Source organism: Anomaloglossus baeobatrachus, chromosome 3, assembly GCF_048569485.1.
Source record: "Anomaloglossus baeobatrachus isolate aAnoBae1 chromosome 3, aAnoBae1.hap1, whole genome shotgun sequence".
Taxonomy (NCBI): Eukaryota; Metazoa; Chordata; class Amphibia; order Anura; family Aromobatidae; genus Anomaloglossus; species Anomaloglossus baeobatrachus.
In genome coordinates, this window is record NC_134355.1 from 277,067,420 (window position 1) to 277,088,385 (window position 20,966).

Genomic DNA, 20,966 nt, shown 5'->3' on the forward strand with positions numbered 1-20,966 from the left:
GAGCGGGAACCGGAACAATAACACCGTTGGCCTGCAGGGATGCCACGGCCTGAGAGAAGGCGGCGGCCTTGGAGCAGGGGGGAGTTGACAGAAAAAATCTGTTTGGCGGGCTGGAGGAAAATTCTATCCTGTAGCCGTGGGAGATGATATCCCGCACCCACTGATCGGAGACGTGTTGAAACCACACGTCGCCAAAGCGGGAGAGCCTGCCACCGACCAAGGACGTTGCTGGCGCAGCCAGATAGTCAAGAGGGGGCTGCCTTAGTGGCAGCGGCTCCTCCGGACTTCTGAGGACGCGGCTTTGCGCGCCAGATGGGTTTACGATCCTTGGCTGCGGTAGTGGACGAGGCTGAGGGCTTAGAGGCTGACCAGTTAGAGGAACGAAAGGAACGAAACCTCGATTGGTTCCTGCCCTGGACAGGTCTCTTGGCTTTAGCTTGTGGCAAGGAAGTACTCTTCCCTCCAGTAGCTTCCTTAATTATTTCATCCAGTTGTTCACCAAACAGCCGGGACCCAGCAAAGGGGAGGCCCGCAAGGTACTTCTTAGAAGAAGCGTCTGCCTTCCACTCTCGAAGCCACAAAATCCTGCGGATCGCGAGAGAGTTAGCTGAGGCCACCGCCGTGCGGTGAGAAGCCTCCAGAATGGCAGACATGGCGTAGGATGAAAAAGACGAAGCCTGAGAAGTTAAGGCATCCATCTCAGGCATAGAGTCCCTGGTGAGGGAATGTATCTCCGCCAGAGAGGCAGAGACTGCCTTAAGAGCCCACACTGCCGCAAAAGACGGGGAGAAGGAGGCTCCTGCCGCCTCATATACAGACTTGGCCAGAAGGTCAACCTGGCGGTCAGTGGGATCCTTAAGAGAGGTGCCATCAGCCACCGCTACGACTGTACGGGCTGAGATTCTAGACACCGGAGGGTCTACCTTTGGGGACTGAGCCCACTCCTTCACCACATCTGGCGGAAAGGGAAAACGGTCATCAGAACTACGCTTTGGAAAGCGTTTGTCAGGACAGGCCCTGGGTTTGGTGACAGTGGCCTGAAAACTGGAGTGGTTAAAAAACGTACTCCGAGCCTTCTTAGGTGAGGCAAACTGATGTATCTCTACCAGTGAGGCTGGTTCCTCTGACACTGGTGTCGTGAGGTTCAGGACGGAGTTAATAGACGCAATCAAGTCACTAACATCCGCATCATCCTCAGACAAGGCAATGGGGTACCTAGAGCTAGCGTCTGAACCCACAGTAAAAGTATCCTCCTCGCCCTGCACCACGGCCCGTGAATCAGAGCCGTGGGACGAGGAAGGAGAAGGGTCCCTGCGTCTCCGTTTAGGAGGACGGGGTCCTAAAACATGCTCTGAGGGCTCTGCAGAGCTCGGAGCAACAGAGGCGGCCTGAGAAGGGGGCTGATTCATGGTCAGCAGTGTCCGGGACAGTTGTCCCATAGAGTCGGCAAAAGACTGGGAAATAGCTCTGGAAAAAGATGCTACCCAGGCCGGGGGATCAGTCACCGGGGCTGGAGCGGCCGGAGGAACCCCTGAGGAGGCTCCAGGCTGAGGGACCACCATGTTAGAGCAGGCATCACAATGTGGGTATGTGCTTGGCTCTGGCAGAATGAGCTTACAAGCAGTGCATATAGCGTACAGCTTTGCAGCCTTGCTCCTAGTGACAGACATGCTGCTGAGGTGGAGGCTCTGCAGCTAGAATACACTCCTGTAGAATGCCCTGAGAGTGTATAATAAAAAGCCCACAACCAGAGGTTGTGGCTTACCAGACCGCTCTCTGTGTGCCCTCCGGATTCCACAGCTCAGACCCCCAGTGAAGCGTCAGCCTTCCCCAAAAGCAGCAGCTGCAGCATCCAGCGCCGATCAGTGTAAGAACGCTGAGAAAATGGCGCTGGAAGGAGGAGGGGGGCGGGGAGAAGCCCAAGAGCGGGAAACCGGAGGGCCAAGGAGAGATGCAGGGGAGGGAACATCTCCACAGAAAGGAGTGTCCTCCCCTCTGCTGGCCGGCCGGTGGGCGGCGCCACGCTATGCATGTGGATGAATGACATGCAGGGAAGCCGAAACCGAAACTAGGCCCAAACTGAAGCCGGGGCCTAGATTTGTAACGTGCGGCCGACGAGCAGGCACCCCCGGCGCGGTTCTCTGGAAAAACACCGACAACCGGCCGGAATTACAGTAAAAGACAAACAACATACTCTCCCCTCAATAAAAGTACCCGGGACCCCTGAAAAATGTCTCAATACTTAGCTTTTGAGACGCAGGGCCATGTCCCTGAGGGAAGGTGAAATGCTCCGTCCAGCAGGAACCCGACAGGGCTGCGGATGGAGACCGGTCTCCTGCACAGCAGAGAGGACCGTGATGGCTCCCACTTCAAACCAGAGCCTGAAAAGGATGTTGAAGGAGCGCGGCATGTGAAGGCTCCAGCCTTGCAATGTCAACCTTAACAGCACCGCCGACACAGTGGGGTGTGAAGGGACATGCCGGGAGTCCAGATTGGACCCGCTTTTCTTCCATATCTTTAAAAATAAAATCTTAAAAATGAAAAATCAGAGAATGCATGTGTGTGTGTGACCTCCTGAAACACAAAGCATTGAACTGGTTAGATTGTCATCCAAGGGGTGTATATAGCCCGGAGGGAGGAGCTACACGTTTTGAGTGTAGTACTTTGTGTGTCCTCCGGAGGCAGTAGCTATACACCCATGGTCTGGGTCTCCCATGGAAGGAACGATGAAGAAAACAGGGAGAGCGGCGACACTTGGCCCTTGAGAGCGCCGAGGGACAAACCCATATCCATTCCAAAATGTAGGAATGAAAGAAATGTGGGTAAGGCAAACGGCCATGGAGAAAAAAACGTTATCAGAGCACCAGGATAAGAAGATTTGCCACGTCCTGTGATAGATCTTGGCGGACGTTGGTTTCCTGCCTTGCCTCATGGTGGCAATTACATCCTGAGATAACCCTTAAGACGCTAGGAGCCAGGACTCAATGGCCACACAGTCAGTTTTAAGGCCACAGAATTCAGATGGAAAAACGGGCCTTGGGACAGCAAGTCTGGGCGGTCTGGAAGTGCCCACGGTTGACCCACCGTGAGATGCCACAGATCCGGATACCACGAGCACCTCGGCCAGTCTGGAGCGACGAGAATGGCGCGACGGCAGTCGGACCGGATTTTGCGTAGTACCCTGGGCAGCAGCGCCAGAGGGGGAAACACATATGGCAGTCGAGACTGCGACCAATCCTGGACCAAAGCGTCCGCGGTCAGAGCTCTGTGATCCTGAGACCGTGCCATGAAGGCCGGGACCTTGTTGTTGTGTCGTGACGCCATGAGATCAACGTCCGGCGTTCCCCAGCGGCGGCAGATCTCTCGAAACACGTCTGGGTGAAAAGACCATTCCCCCGCGTCCATGCCCTGACTGCTTCCCAGTTTTCTACGCCCGGGATGTGACCTGCGGAGATGGTGGAGTCTGTGTTTTCCCCCCACTGCAGAATCCGCCTGACTTCCTGGAAGGCTTGACGACTGCGAGTGCCGCCTTGGTGGTTGATGTAGGCGACGGCAGTGGTGTTGTCCGACTGGAATCGGATCTGCCTGCCCTCCAGTCACCGATGGAAAGCCAATAGGGCTAGATATACTGCCCTTATCTCCAGGATATTGATCTGAAGGAATGATTCTATTGGAGTCCAGGTTCCTTGAGCCCTGTGGTGGAGAAACGAGCCGCAGGTCGATAGCTGAACTCTATCCTGTAACCATGAGACAGAATGTCTCTCACCCAATGGTCTTGAACGTGTGGCCACCAGGCGCCGCCAAAGCGAGAGAGCCTGCCACCGACAGAGGATGTGGCTGGATGAGGACGAGAGTCATGTGGAGGCCGTCATGGAAGCAGTACCTCCCGCGGCCTTTTGGGGGGCGTGACTTGGACCGCCACGCATAGGAGTTACTCTGGCCTTTCTCCGGCCGGTTGGACGAAGAAGAGGATTGGGTCTTGGCGGAGGGACGAAAGGACCGAAACCTCGATTGGATCTTCCTCTGCTGAGGTGTCTTAGGAGTGGACTGGGGTAAGGAGGAGTCCTTTCCCGAGGATTGCTTAATAACCTCATCCAACCGTTCGCCAAACAAACGGTCGCCAGAAAAAAACAAACCAGTTAAGAATCTTCTTGAGGTAGAGTCTGCTTTCCATTCGCGCAGCCACATGGCCCTGTGGACTGCCACGGAGTTAGCGGATGCCACGGCCGTACGGCTAGCGGAGTCCAGTACGGCGTTCATGGCATAGGACGAAAATGCTGATGCCTGAGAGGTCAAGGATGAAACATGTGGAGCAGAATTCCGCGTGACGGCATTAATCTCAGTCAGACATGCCGAGATTGCTTGGAGAGCCCACACGGCCGCAAAGGCCGGGGCGAAAGACGCGTCCGTAGCCTCATGAATAGAACTTCACCAAGAGCTCTATCTGTCTGTCAGTGACATCCTTCAGGGATGAGCCATCGGCAACAGACACAACGGACCTAGCGGCCAATCTAGAGACTGGAGGATCCACCTTGGGAGAGTGTGCCCAGCCCGTAACGACTTCATGCGGGAAGGGATAACGCGTGTCAGTGTGCCGTTTAGCAAAGCGCTTGTCCGGAACCGCTCTGGGCTTCTGGACAGTGTCCCTGAAGTTAGAGTGATCAAAAAAAAACGTATTGCGAGTACGTTTGGGAAATCGAAATTGGTGCTTCTCCTGCCGAGAAGCCGGCTCCTCTGCAGGAGGAGGTGGGGGTGAGAGATCCAACACCTCGTTGATGGACGAGATAAGATCATTTACTAAGGTGTCCCCTTCAGGGGCATCAAGGTTAAGAGTGAAGTCAGGGTCAGAGCCCTGAGCTCCCACGTCCGCCTCGTCTTCCTGAGAGTCCTCAAGCTGGGATCCAGAGCAGCGTGAGGAGGCCGGGGAAGAGTCCCAGCGAGGCCGCTTAGGCGGCCTGGGACTGCGAATCCTGTGAGCGCCATGCGGCGCGGACCGAGAAGGGCCTGGAGGAGACAAACGAACAGGGGCCGGGGCCTGTGAAGGGCCCGGTCTGGACTGTAATGCCTCAAGGAGCTTAGATGACCATTTGTCTATAGACTGTGCAATGGATTCTCTGTCCCTGCTGAGTGCTCAGGGGGAGCAGGGGGATCTACATGAGCCGAGGGGCCCACAAGTGCTCGAGGCTCCGGTTGAGCAAGCGTGGCAGGAGACGTGCATTGATCACAGTGAGGGTAGGTGGATCCCGCAGGCAACATAGCCCTACAAGAGGTACAGGCCGAGAAAAAAAATCTGTGCCTTAGGGGCTTTGCTCCTTGTGGACAACATGCTGTAAGCAATCGGTGTCTCTTAGGAGAGTGACCACTGAGGGTATATGGGAAAAGGGTATACAGCCTTTCCGAATATATATATATATATATATATATATATATATATATATATATATATATATATATATATATATATATATATATATATATATATATATATATATATATATATATATATATATATATATATATCCCGGCACCCTAGGGGGACCAACACCGGGTGACCGGTGTGGCTTACCATCCGCTAACGAACGGTGTGTCCTCCAGATTCCCTGTCGTGGATCCCCCGGAGCTGTAGAGCTTTGCAGCTGAGTATCATACACCGGCAGAATGCCAAAAATGGCCGCCGGAGCTCTCAGTGGGGGCGTGGAGCAGTGGGCGGCGCCGGCAAAAAGCGGGAAACTGGAGGTCCCATAGTGGTCAATGAGGGGTCGGGAAACATGCAAAGATGCTCCAGCCCTCAAAGCCGACGTGATGTCGGTAATCCCGCCCTTACCCCTGACAAGCAGGCCCGGGGGCGGGATTTTTCGCGACTAGGCCGCGGCAAAGCCGGGGACTAAATTTAAGGCCGTGCCCGACAAGCAGGCGCGGTGGGCGCGGAAGTCCACCGAAAACAACGGACGGAACTACCGCGGGGCTACCGGGGAGATGGCTCCCTGAACAGTTCCCACATGGGAACACAGAGTACCTTAAAGTTGCAGGGCCCGGTCCCTGGGGGTGACGAAGCTCCGGTCCGGCAGGTTCCACCAGGGGCTGCGGATGGAGCACGGTCCCAGCACGTGGATGACCGTTTAGGCTCCCACTTCTCCCAGAGCCGCATAAGGGATGGTGAAGGAGACGGCATGTGGCTCCAGCCTCTGTACCCGCAATGGGTACCTCAACCTTAACAACACCGCCGACATAGTGGGGTGAGAAGGGAGCATGCCGGGGACCCCATAAAGGTCCTCTTTTCTTCCATCCGTCATAACTATGTATGAGAATGTATGAGTGGATGTGTGCCTCCTTCCACACAAAGCATAAAACTGAGGAGCCCGTGGTCCACGGGAGGGTGTATAGGCAGAGGGGAGGGGTTACACTTTTTTAAAAGTGTAATACTTTGTGTGGCCTCCAGAGGCAGAAGCTATACACCCAATTGTCTGGGTCTCCCAATGGAGCGACAAAGAAAAGTGTGATCTTACAATAGGTTTTGGGATATTTTACTCACTGTGTTCACTATATGGTAAAACTGATGTATCTATGTGATGCCTGAGGACAGTGCGAGTTTGTAGACACCAAACATGTATAGGTTTACTTGTGTCTAAGGGGTTAAAAAAAATTCACAAGCTTGTCAAAAAAAAGTGGCGCACGTTTTGCACTATTTTCCAAAATCCATAGCGTTCTCATTTTTCGGGATCTCAGTGACCGCTTATTTTTTGCGTCTCGATATGACGTTTTTAACAGTACCATTTTTGCGCAGATGCTACATTTTGATCGCCTGTTATTGCATTTTGCGGCGACCAAAAAACGTAATTTTGGCATTTGGAATTTTTTTCCCGCTACGCTATTTACTGATCAGATTAACTGATTTTATATTTTGATAGATCGGGCATTTCTGAACGCGGCGATACCAAATATGTGTATAATTTTTTTTTAACCCTTTAATTTTCAATGGGGGAAAAGGGGGGTGATTTGAACTTTTAGGTTTTTTTAATTTTTTTTAATTTTTTAAAACTTTTTTTTTTATTTTACTAGTCCCCCTAGGGCGCTATAGCGATCAGCAATCCGATCGCTCTGCACTATCTGCAGATCTCAGCTACAGAGCTGAGAACTGCAGATTTGGTGCTTTACTTTCAATGCCGGCTGTATTCCGGCACTGAGAGGAAGTGAGTCATGTTACCTACAGGCGTCATCACATGACCCTGTGCTACCATGGCAACCACCGAAAGTCACGCGATCATGTCACGTGACTACCGGTGGGGGCGGGGTATGTGACTGTCATGGCGGCGTGCATATACATATCGCTGCCAGATTTTGGCAGCGATATGTAAGGGGTTAATGGCCGCGGGTGGAAGCGATTCCACCCGCGGCTAGAAGGCACACATGTCAGCTGTTGAAAACAGCTGATATGTGCGCGGATCCCCGCGGCAGGTGGCGGGGCTTAACGGCACACGATCCATGACGTACCCAGTACGTCATGGGTCGTTAAGGGGTTAAATCTGATTGGTAAACAGTGTAGCAAGAAAAGAATAAATAAACGCCACAATTGTAACAACAGTAAAAACGTAACCAGATCAAAACATCTACCCTAAAATATCAAAAACATCAGCTCGCGATGCAAAAATCACGCCCTCACACAGCCCCACATCCCAAAAATATAAAACGTTATGGCTCTCAAAAAATCAAGACAGAAGTTGTTCTTTTTTCCCCCACTACTTAAACAAACATGTATTAGTTTTTGTTTTAATCATTGTAATTGTACTGACCTGGAGAATCACACTGCCAGGTCAGTTTTATGGTAAAATGAACGCTGTAAGTAAAAATAATATAACAACAATTGCAGAATTTCAATTTTTTTTTCTATTTCGCCACACTTGGATTTTTTTCCCCGTTTACCATTACATCACGTGATAAAATGAATGGTGTCAATCAAAAGTACAACTTGTGCTGCAAAAAATAAGCCTCAGGACCTGTGCGCACGCTGCGGATTTACCGCGGATTTTCTGCAAAAATGTGTGTAACATTTCTGCAGTCATTCCCCAGCAAATCCTATGGGTTTTAAAAAATGCTGTGCGCACACTACGTTTTTTTATACCTGCGGATTTACCCGCTGCGAAATTAATGAGCATGTCACTTTTTTTCCACAGGTACCAGCGGTTTTTGCCATAGATAATGGTAATAATCCGCGGGGACCAACTTGTGGTAAATTCGCGGCAAATCCGTGGCAAAACTGCATGCGGATTTTATTGCGGTTTTGGTGCAGTTTTTTACCGCGGGTGCGGCATTCTTTAAGAGGGTCCAGATTTTTCTTAAGAAAAAGGCACTTTCTAGTGCGCACATAGCCTCACATGGCTATATCGACGAAAAATAAAAAAAAGAACTCTGGTATAAAAAGCATGCAAAAGTCATCAAACTTTGGTGCAACTTAAGGCTATGCTAAAATGTACAACTTTTGGCATCCCCCGACATTTTTTGCCCAGCTCAAAAATAGTGGGTGTAACAAGGGTGGGGTATGGAAACCCCCGCTCACCAAATTTATGACTAGCAGCAGCCTTATGCCTCTAAGGCACTTCTAATTCATTAGCAAATATACAGTTCTTAATAAATCGAGAGCATTTGACTCTGAACCAAAATGTCTTGTGCAAGGAGTTCATTGTTCACGATAGATAAAGAATTAAAAAAAAAATATATTATATCAAATTGCAAAACAGTGGTTTTAGAGTCATGGTTTCCTAGCTCAATTGCACACTATTGCATCTGATCAGCTTGACTAGAGTAAAGCGCACTCGAGCATCATACTGTTCACTTATTACGAGTACGGAGCACTATACTGCTCATAACCTTACACCTGGTCTCCGGCAGACCCTCTTCCTAGCTGTCCTGCTGATTCTAGCACTTAGGCCTCGCTCCCACTTGTGTTTAAAATGGACAAGTGAAATCTGGAAAAAAAAAAAAAAATTCGATTGCACTCGCACCAATGTTATCCAACAAGGCAGTGTTCACCTGCAAGTTTTTTCTCACCTGGTATAAGGCTGCGAGATAAAAAAAAAAAAAAAAAAAAAAGAATATCAGCTGCGTAAAATGGAGTGGGGGGGGAGGGGGACGACGCACAGCACACAAACCATGTGTATGCTATGGATTTTTTTTCTCTCTTCCCTCGCACCCATACTTGCATTGGCGAGGTCTCTGACGTTTTACGCACATAATAAAATAAAAATTCTACAGATGTATAGCTATGATAGATATCCTGGTACTATATAATGTCAGAATCCCCACTACATATACACTTGCACCCTTTAGTTCTATTTTCATGTGGCATTAAAGGGTGTTTTATCCTGGTTTAACCGAATATTTAAAAAAAACAACGTGGGGGTGCTCCTATTTATGATAACCAGTACAGGTGCGGCCTAATATTATTAGGCTGGGAAGGCCCATAGATATTGGGCCCTTTCCTGTCTAGAAATACCATCCCACAGCCGCCCCAGAAGTGGCGCTTCACGTTATATGCACCAATTTTGGTGCTTCGCCTCGGCTCTTCCCAATTGCTTTGTTACATTGGCAAACAAAACAGGATAATGGTAGATGGGGTTGTTGTCCCCTGTGTAGTGTCGGCTGGCATTAACCCCTTAACGACCCATGACGTACTGGGTTTTCAACAGCTGACATGTGTGCCTGCTAGCCGCGGGTGGAATCACTTCCACCCGCGGCCATTAACCCCTTACATACCGCTGCCAAAATCTGGCAGCGATATGTATATGCGCGCTGCCTTGACAGTCACTTACCCCGCCCCCACAGGAAGTCACATGACATGATCACGTGACTTTCTGTGGTTGCCATGGTAGCACAGGGTCATGTGATGACGCCTGTAGCTAACATGACTCACTTCCTCTCAATGCCAGAATACAGCCAGCATTGAAAGTAAAGCACCAAATCTGCAGTTCTCAGATCTGTAGCTGATATCTGCAGATAGTGCAGAGCAATCAGATTGCTGATCACTATAGCCCCCTAGGGGGACTAGTAAAATTAAAAAAAAAAAAAAAAAAAAAAGTAAAAAAAAAAAGTTTTTTTAAAAAAAATAAAAAAACCTAAAAGTTCAAATCACCCCCCTTTCATACCATTGAAAATTAAAGGGTTAAAAAAATAAATATACACATATTTGGTATCGCCGCGTTCAGAAATGCCCGATCTATCAAAATATAAAATCAATTAATCTGATCAGTAAATGGCGTAGCGGCAAAAAAATTCCAAACGCCAAAATAATGTTTTTTGGTCGCTGCAAATTGTGCGCAAAATGCAATAACAGGCGATCACAACGTAGTATCTGCGTTATCCACGGTGGATAACCATTCTAGATACTGTAAAACCAAAAGGTCTAAATGATATAGTTAGCTATAAGCCCTTTTTGATCTGATATCTGGCTGGACTCGCGGTTTGCTGCATTTGGGGATGTTGGATTTTGGCTGTCTATCACCTGCCACATGTTTTAATTTTATATTTTAATATACTTTTTAGATTTGGCTGCTTGTCTCCATGGAAATGTGGACGTTTACAACATTTTCCTATATAGGAATGGAATTCATCTGGCCTATGAATATCCTGAACACTAGTCCTGCGGAGTGAACACTAAATGGAATTTAATTATTTTTCTATTCTTATATTAACTATGATCGTTTGCCCTCTTTATGTACCTTTTCCAAAATGGCGCTCTGGTGTTCAGTCCTGTGCGCGCGCGGTGGTCTGATCCTCTCCCCTCCTCTCTGCCTGGCGACCTATCGGGTACCGTGGTTGTGCGCATGCGCACGCTTGGTTTCCGGACGCCGGCCAGAGAGGAGGACAGGCATCTGACTGCCGTAGCGCGCCGCCATAGGACGGTGAGTTTCACTTGCCATGGTTAAAAGCCACACACACTACACCTGCACCTCCCGACGAAGCGGCAGCGAAACGCGTTGAGGTGCAGGGTGGTGTGTCTGCACGGTGTCTCTGGCAACACACCCGGGTACGTTATTTGCACTTTATTGAGCCTGGGTGAGGTCGCACCCCTCCTTATCTGATAGACTCTGGCATGTCAACAGCCAGGTAATTCATTTTCATTGGTCACCTGAACTGCAAAATCCATTACCTGGATAGTTTTGTTCCATATGAAATGTTCTATATAATAACCGGATGTAATTGTACTATGACTGATATGGTTATATGTGGTCACATGTTCATTTGGTGATCTAATTTCTACAATTGGAGGGTTGTGATGGTCATTTTGTGACATTATTGAAATTCCCTTAGACGCTGGTGCATTGGACACACCCCCCTGCAATTTGCAGTTTTAACATGTGCACGTTTTGTACTTTTTCTGCTCAAATTTTTATATCCCTGTAAAATCATGTTACTATTATTGATGAAATAAAGTGTATTTTTACTATGAAATTGATATATTTTTGTAGTGTAATTCGTATGGATAGTTCTATGGAGGTCTTTTGTAGGATCAAGCTTATACAGTAATATGTGGGGTGGAAGGACTTTATAGATCTGTAGGATTTCTATCTATTCTATGTTTCAATCTATTCTACTTATGTATCCATCTAGATTTTGATATTAGTTTGTGTTTATTTCTGACAACTAGCTAAAAATGTTATACAGTATTCTAGTAAAAGATTTTGAAAATGCATTGCATTAAGAGGACATATGTATGTCATACGGATGCAACGCAAGAAAAAAAATTGCACCATCACGTGATATAGGGAGTGACATATGGGTACTTTACATGCTGCAATATCTGTACCGATATCGCTAGCGAGCGTACCCGCCCCCGTCGGTTGTGTGACACGCGCAAATCGCTGCCCATGGCGCACAATATCGCTAACACCCGTCACACGGACTTACCTTCCCTGCGACGTCGCTCTGGCCGGTGATCCGCCTACTTTCTAAGGGGGCGGTTCGTGCGGCGTCATAGCGAAGTCACACGGCAGCCGCTCAATAGCAGAGGAGGGGAGGAAATGAGCGGCCGGAACATGCCGCCCACCTCCTTCCTTCCTCATTGCCGGTGGACGCAGTTAAGGAGATGTTCGTCGTTCCTGTGGTGTCACACATAGCGATGTATGGTGCCACAAGAAAGACGAACAACATCGTACCTGCAGCAGAAACGATATTAAGGAAATGAACGACGTGTCAACGAGCAACGATTTTTCACGTTTTTTGCGCTCATTGATTGTCGCTCGTTGGTGTTACACGCTGCGATGTCGCTAACGGCGCCGGATGTGCTTCCATAGATAAAAAAAAAAAAAAAAAATTATAAAAAAAAGGCATGTACCACTTTTTCCCATCACGCTACTAGTTAAGAAAAAAAAAAAAAAAGACAATCTTATAATTGCATTCAGGATCCTCCTCTAGTGGGCACAGAAGTCATCAGTGGCCGCCAGATCAGAACCCTGTAAAATGCCTTCTCCCATCTGGACTCTATGGTAGCATTTTCTGGTTCTTGGCCCAGCACAATATTGTTTCAAAACCACACGTATGATATTGCACCAGGCCGAAAAAGCCTCATGAAGTCTGGCAGGTAGACTGTTTTTGCAGGGCTATAGTCTAGTGGCTGTGTGCAAGTCTTTTTGATAATCTCAAATAACATGTTTCATTTTACAAATAAAACAAAATAACCAGTCAGGACCAAAAGTTTTAGCACCCTTGAAATTGATCCAGAGAATGAAGTATTGCAATTACACGTTTTGTTTACACGTTTAATTTTCTTTGTGTGTATTGGAACACAGAAAAACAAGGGAAAAGGCAAAGAGTGATCATTTCAAACACAACCTCAAAAATTAGCCACACAAAATTGTTAGCAACTTTCCAAAATTGTGGGTTAACAACTTTGTTTCCAGTATGTAATGCTCGTTCAAACGCGCCTGCAGCAAGTTACAGGAGTGGGCAATATTAAAATAACACCTGAAACCAAGAGAAGTTTACTAAATCTTTACATTGAATGTCTGTGTGTGCGCCACACTAAGCATGGAGAACAGAAAGAGAAGAGAATTGTCTGAGGACTTGAGAACAAAAGTTGTTAAATATCAACAATCTCAAGGTTACAAGTCCATCTCTAAAGATCTTGCATCAGTGTCAGCGCGAACTACCCATCAACAATTGAATCAAATGAAGCGCTGTGGCACGAGACCCAGGCAGACCCCACTGCTGACAAAAATAAAAAGGCTTGACTGCAGTTTGCCAAAATGTACATGAATAAGCTAAAATCCTTCTGGGAAAGTGTCTTGTGCACAGAGGAGAGGAAGATAGAGCTTTTTGGTAAAGCACATCCTTCTACTGTTTCCTGAAAACAGAATGAGGTCTACAAAGAAAAGAACACAATACCTACAGTCAAATACGGTGGGGGGGTCAAACATGTTTTGGGGTTGTTTTGCTGCCTCTGGCACTGGGTGCCTTCACTGTGTGCGAGACATCATGAAATCTGATTATGACCAAAGGATTTTGAGTTGCAATATAATGCCCAGTGTCAGAAAGCTGTGTTTGCATCATAGGTCTTCCAGCAGGATAATGACCCCAAATATACTTCAAAAAGCACTCAGAAATGGATGGAAACAAAGAGCTGGAGAGTTCTGAAGTGGCCAACAATGAATCTCGATATACATCCTATTGAACACCTGCGGAGAGATCCTAAAATTGCTGTTAGGAGAAGGTAGCCTTCAAATATGAGACCTGGAGCAGTTTGCAAAAGAAGAGTGCTCCTACATTCCACGTGAGAGGTGTAAGAAGCTTGTTGATGGTTATAGGAAGTGATTGATTGCAGATATTTATTCTAAAAGGTAAAGGATGCAATCCAATATTAAGTTGAGAGTGACAGCAATTTTCTCCAGCCCTTTTTTTGGAGCTTTGTGTGAAATTGTGTTGAATTTGCCTTTTTGTTATTGCAATACACCCAAAGAAAATAAACATGTTCAGTTGCAATGATTTTCTGGGTGAAATACTTCTATTTCTGGGACATTTTCAAGGCTGCCAACACTTTCAACCATGACTGTATGAAGAGACTGATATAGATATAACTGGACACACAAACATATACATTTGTATACATTAGTAACCAGATATATCTATATATAGACGCCCTGCAAGTAAATTATAAGTAGGAGAGATTTGAGCCAGATGTTTAGCAGGATCTACTGTTGCTGAACCAGGGTCCTGAGAAACTTTTTCGGCTGGCATTCGGATGATTGTGGCATTCGCAGGGTCCACAGCGTCTTAACTGGACTAATAATTTTGCATGACCCTGGTCCAGTTACTATGAAGTAGTGTCATGGACGCTGGTCAAGGGTCCTGTGAAACTATATCTCCAACTCTGTAGAATACTATATTACTGCTAACTCTGAGCTTAGATGGCCAAAACACAGGTTGTACGACACATAATCGCTGCATACTGTTGTTACATTACATAGGGGTATGGGGGGTGTGTGTGTGTGTGTGTGTGTGTGTGTAATATATATATATATATATATATATATATATATATATATATATATATATTTATTATATATATATATATATATATATTATAGTTCAAACGCTTGGGGTCACCCAGACAATTGTCTTCCCCATGAAAAATCAATCACACTTTTATCAGATGAGTTGCATTACGCAAAACAACAATACTATACACGCACTACAGTTCAAAAGTTTGGGGTCACCCAGACAAATTTTGTCTCTTCCATGAAAAATCATACTTTTATCTATCAAATGAGTTGCTAATGAATAGAAAATATAGTCCAGACATTGACGAGGTTAGAAATAATGATTTTTACTTGAAATAATAATTTTCTCCTTCAGACTTTGCTTGTCACAGAATGCTCCTTTGCAGCAATTCCAGCTTTGCAGACCTTTGGCAATCTAGCTGATAATTTGCGGAGGTTATCTGGAGATACTTCACCCCATGCTTCCAGAAGCCCCTCCACAAGTTGGATTGGCTTGATGGGCACTTTTTGCACCATACGGTCAAGCTGCTCCCACAACAGCTCAATAGGGTTGAGATCTGGTGACTGGGCTGGCCACTCCATTACAGATAGAATACCAGCTGCCTGCTTCTTCCCTAAATAGCTCATGCATAATTTGGAGGTGTGCTTTGGGTCATTGTCCTGTTGTAGAAAGAAATTGGCTCCAATCAAGCGCTGTTCACAGTGTATGGCATGGCGTTGCAAAATGGAGCAATAGCCTTCCTTATTCAAAATTCCTTTTACATTGTACAAATCTCCAACTTTATCAGCACTAAAGCAACCCCAGACCATCACATTACCTCCACCATGCTTGACAGATGGCATCAGGAACTCTTCCAGCATCTTTTCAGTTGTTCTGCGTTTCACAAATGTTCTTCTGTGTGATCCAAACACCTCAAACTTCGATTCGCCTGTCCATAACACTTTTTTCCAATCTTCCTCTGTCCAATGTCTGTGTTCTTTTGCCCATATTAATCTTTTCTTTTTATTAGCCATTCTCAGATATAACTTTTTCTTTGCCACTCTGCCCTGAAGGCCAGCATCCCGGAGTCACCTCTTCACTGTAGACGTTGACACTGGCGTTTTGCGAGTACTATTTAATAAAGCTGCTAGTTGAGGACCTGTGAGACGTCGATTTCTTAAACTAGAGACTCTAATGTACTTGTCTTGTTGCTCAGTTGTGCAGCGAGGCCTCCCACTTCTCTTTCTACTCTGGTTAGAGCCTGTTTGTGCTTTCATCTGAAGGGAGTAGTATACACCGTTGTAGGAAATCTTCAGTTTCTTGGCAATTTCTCACATGGAATATCCTTCATTTCTAAGAACAAGAATAGACTGTCGTGTTTCACATGAAAGTTGTCTTTTTCTGGACATTTTGAGAGTTTAATGGATCCAACAAATGTAATGCTCCAGATTCCCAACTAGCTCAAAGGAAGGTCAGTTTTATAGCTTCTCTAATCAGCAAAACTGTTTTCAGCTGTGCTAACATACTTGCACAAGTGGTTTCAAGGAATTTCCAAACATCCATTAGCCTAACACAGTTAGCAAACACACTGTACCATTAGAACACTGGAGTGGTGGTTGTTGGAAATGGGTCTCTATACACCTATGTAGATATTGCATTAAAAACCAGATGTTTGCAGCTAGAATAGTCATTTACCACATTAACAATGTATAGAGTGTATTTCTGTTTAATTTAATGTTAGCTTCATTGAAAAATAATGTGCTTTTCTTTCAAAAATAAGGAAATAACTAAGTGACCCTAAACTTTTGAACTGTAGTGTATATAATATATAAAATAAAAAGGTAGGTGATAAAAATTGCAACACAAATTAGATTACAGAATAGAAAAATTGGAATTTCGAAACTTGGCGACCACTTTAATGGGGTGGCACACATTTTATTACCTGGTAGCTCCTGTACAAATTATTTTTCCTGATGACCAGATTGTTGCAGTTATTCTAGGTTTTCGGAGTTTCATAAGCACCTTCTAAAAATATAAAGATAAAAGAAAAAAAAAATGTTAAACAAAGATACATATGATGCATACCCCATAATGCCATGCTCCCACACAATTTGACAACACGAACTAATACAATGAATGGGTGCCCTTTGCGGTCATACTCACGCCAACTTCACGCTTGTATATGACATTTGCGCCCTCTAATGCAATTTTCCGCAGGTTTAAATGGCATCTTGTTCGGAACACACAAACGACATTGGTAATTAAGATATCTAATGCCACATCATTCTCTGCATCCATTGAGGTGGCTTACTTGCTGTTTGCCCCCACCATGAGAATTTTTCCTGGGGAGGGAACAAATTTAATGGATACATAAACTATTTAACATATCAACTTTTTTTTTTTATGCCAATTTTGATGAATAGTGTGAGGGGGTAAGAAGTACATAAGATTCTTGCACTTAAGCTCTTTAGTCCTACAGCTATTCCCCCCCCCCTCAAAAAAAAAAAAAAGCACACACACATCTCTGCTGCCCAAAGAGTATATATACACAAGGCTCTACTGCGCGCGTATATACACACACACACAGAAATCCTCCAACTGCTGTCAAAAGGACCCACATATATAGGTAGATGGCAGGTAATACTAAAAGTTCTCAGTTTGGCTAACTTGTATTAATATTCACAAAAGCTCAAGGTGTATATGCATTACTCGCAATGTCCATGCTACTGTTATGCGTGAACATATCTGGGCTGAGGCTGGGGAGGTGTTAGAAATTTAGGCCAGAAACATACGAAGGTTATGGTCAGTCCTGTGATCCGAGTGGATACTAGAGGATTCTTCATTTTCTTATACAAGTTGTGCCATGAAAAAAAAAAAAAAATCAATAGTGTTGAGTGAACACTACTATGCTCGGAAGCTCAATACTCGTAACGAGCGTTGGATGCTTGGATGAGCGCAACTCGAATACCAAAGTATAATGGAAGTGAATGGGGAACTCAGGCATTTTTCTGGAAGAGTCTCCCGTTGACTTCCATTATATTTGGGTACTCGAGTCGTGCTCATCCAAGCATCCAATGCCCCTGACGAGTATTGAGCATCCCAGCATGGTAGTGTTCACTGATCACTAGTCATCAACCTTCAGTATTACTTGCACAACAGTAGTATTGTAGGATGATTACAATAAAAAGTGATAAGTTTACTGCCAACCTGAAGGGATGACTTATGTAAAAGATAAATCAGATGTGAGGGATCAGATACCTTGCACCTCCACTGATCAGCTGTTTTTGCTCTGATGGCCGTTGGATGGATCGGAGCTGTAAAGTTCTGCTCTATTCAGTGTGTAGAGGCCGGGTACTGATGAACAGCTCCTAGCTGTCTGAACTGTTTTGCAGTATCAGCCAGTGGCAACTACACACAGAATGGAGCAGAACTCTACCGTGCTATCCCAAGAGTAAATAACACAATATCTGGAGGTACCGTTCCAATATGAATGCTCTATCCAAGATTAATATGCTGTGACTGGACAGCCCCCTATTCAAGGGCTGGTCTCTGACAAAATCCCCTGTGACAATGAGCTGATCACCTAGTTTTCTACTCCCGACACCATTAACAAGCGGCTTTAGTAATTGCCAATCCGGGCATCAGCAGGGGCATTTACAGTGCAAGATAATTGTGAAGAGTGTTATAGAAAGCTGTTTCACGATTATCTTGTAGTGTAAACAGGCTGGTGGTGAACGAGTAAAACGCTCATTCTTCGGGTGAAATGATCTTTAATGCAGTATAAGAAATCATCGTTCTTCACGGTTCATCCTCATGTGTGTCCAGAACTCGCTCTGGAGCGAACGCTGGCAGCCGATGACCAGAGTGATCTAGTGCGCATCGCTTGCTTTGGTCTGGCAATGACCACTAATCGGTATCAAACAGACAATCGGTATATCAAAAATCAAATCAAATCTTTATTTTTATATAGCGCTAACATATTCCACAGCGCTTTACATTCATCAGGAACACTGTCCCCATTGGGGCTCACAATCTAGATTCCCTATCTGTATGTCTTTGGAGAGTGGGAGGAAACCGGAGTACCCGGAGGAAACCCACGCAAACATGGGGAGAACATACAAACTCCTTGCAGATGCTGTCCTTGGTGGGATTTGAACCCAGGACCCCAGCGCTGCAAGACTGCAGTGCTAACCACTGAGCCACCACAAGACTGCAGTGCTAACCACTGAGCCACCCTGCCGGACCCAAATTTGCTGTGGGAAATGCTTAAGTCCACCGGAAGTAGAACATAGACAAAGATCAGAGAGCACTGCTAATGTATTAAGGTTTTTTTGGTAATTTAATGATTTGGGGAAAAAAAACCAAAACAATAAGTTTATAGACTTTAATAAAAAGATTACTGAGTAATAGTCAGCACTGATCTCCCTATGATTGTGTAGGTTTCCTCCCGCTTCTCCGACACTCCAGAGACCCTGATGGGGAATTTAGATAGTGAGCCCCAATGGGGACAGTGATGATCACGGGAATAATATAATAAATGATTCAGTATAGCACACATTTTGTGTGGGAGCAGTTGCTAGGCAACAATTCGCTTTGAGGATCGGCTCTTGGCAGTGATTTTTAGTAATCAGGGCTCATCCCCTGTCAGGATTGTTGCCTGATGATGGCTGTAATTACTGCACACTGCTGAGGTCACCTATATACTGAGCTCCGGCCATAACATGTACAGGAAATGAGGAGTCACAAAGAGCAGCAGCAGCAGCAGCAGGACGTCCCAAGGTGGTGCCACAGACGGGGACACTGGTCTGATTGGTGCAGAAACTTCCCCCAGAGCAGACTGGGCCCGTCTTGCACCTGTCACCCCGCACACAGGCTATAGGAGGCTGTACACGGGCACACCTGGAAGCATGGACAGAGCATGTGCAGCACTGACTGGGAGCTGAGGAGGGGATACAAGGTGACTGCAAAGAGGAGCTGAAGCGGCTGCAGCCGTCCAGCCACGGACACTACATTCCCAGCATAACGAATCCCAGGGGCTCGAGTACGGACATACCTGCCACCTGCACCGTCAGAGCCGGTACAGCCGCTGTGCACGGCGATGAGAAAGGTAAATACGGCTGTCCCGGAAGCAGTGGCGGGGCCTTAGTAACCCCTCCGTACACTTCCCTGCCGTCCCGCCCAACGTACGCGTCATCACCAATCAGAGAACGCGACTTAAGCCACCAATAGCATTCCTCGAGTTTACCAAGGAAACGCTCTAGCGCGAGTGAAAGGAGGCCCGTGATTGGCTGGCAACAAGGATGTGACGGTTAGCGGAGAGATGCAGGCAGTGTGCTCTTTGTTTGGAGAAGTTGGGCAAGTAGACAGGGATGCGGGGCTTCCTGGGAGGGGACTGGCCTGGAGGGGAGAGTGCTGGCCTCATTCTCCTCACGGCTGGGCTCCGTGAATGGCTCTGGTGACAGAAGCTGCGGCTTTTCAGGCTGTGGTGTGCACCTGTCCACAGGACTCTTCTCTGACGGGGAGTTGGGCTTTATTCCTGGTTTTCACTGTGTTGTAGCCATGGTTTTATTTTGTATACTTTCTTAGGATACTGTTATATTGACTTGTAAGAAAAAAGTCTAGCGAGGTGTTTCTGCTTGAAAAGAAGCACCAAGTGGGGTCCCTGAACGCAAGGGCAGCTCTGGGGGTTCAGACCCCCAAAAATTCAGGGCGCACTGCACACTTTCAGGATCCCCCCCCCGTTGGCGGAAAGAATGGACTATGACTATAAACGCAGGTATACGATTTGTATACTTCTGACCACATTCCAACTAGACTTGTCCAACCTCTTCAATTCCATTGTACTGAGCCAGGCCACGCATGGCTAGTCGACACATGACCGCATATATGCAAATCATATGCTTGTGGTTTTATGACCTACCGCCAGCACCAGAGAATCCTTCATAGAGGGCATGTTGTGAATATTCAGAAGTCTACAGTCGCTATGTAACTGCAAACTAAACTTGGAAACCCCTTTAATACTCTAACATAAATACATATGTAGTAACCTTTAACCTTGTCAGACAGCACAATACTTTATTAATATAGCCATGTATCATAAGCTTACAAGTTAAGGATTGTTACATGCGTACAGGATCGGAACCAATAACGGCACAAGAATATATGATTAACCACCATCAGTACAGAAACAGCATTACAACCCTCATCTATCTAGAAGTACATCACCAGAACCACCAGCAATTCTGAAAGAGTATCAAAACCTTCATTTGTACATAAATCCATCACCAGAAGTGCATGAGTACATAATCAGAACCACCAACAGTACAGAAACATAGCAACACAATATTCATCTGTACATGAATACATCACCAGAACCAGCAGCAGTGCATGAATACATCACCAAACTGGGATAATAAAGTCCATGTTTTGGAGTGGCCATCACAAAACCCTTATCTCAATCCTACTAAAAATGTATGGGCTAAGCTGAAAAGCCAGGT

General features: G+C 46.1%; 1 protein-coding gene across 1 annotated transcript in view; it reads right to left on the reverse strand.

Annotated features, from left to right (window-relative positions):
* The window catches only part of TBPL1 (TATA-box binding protein like 1), a 40,570-nt gene extending 20,910 nt beyond the window's left edge, over window positions 1–19,660 (reverse strand). The window contains exons 1-3 of the mRNA XM_075338259.1: window positions 19,523–19,660; window positions 16,633–16,811; window positions 16,412–16,494 (exon numbers count right to left, since the gene is read on the reverse strand). Coding sequence (XP_075194374.1) covers window positions 16,412–16,494; window positions 16,633–16,767 — 218 coding nt within the window. The 5' untranslated portion in view covers window positions 16,768–16,811; window positions 19,523–19,660. The remainder of the gene's footprint in view (window positions 1–16,411; window positions 16,495–16,632; window positions 16,812–19,522) is intronic.
* Between the last annotated feature and the right edge of the window lie 1,306 nt (window positions 19,661–20,966).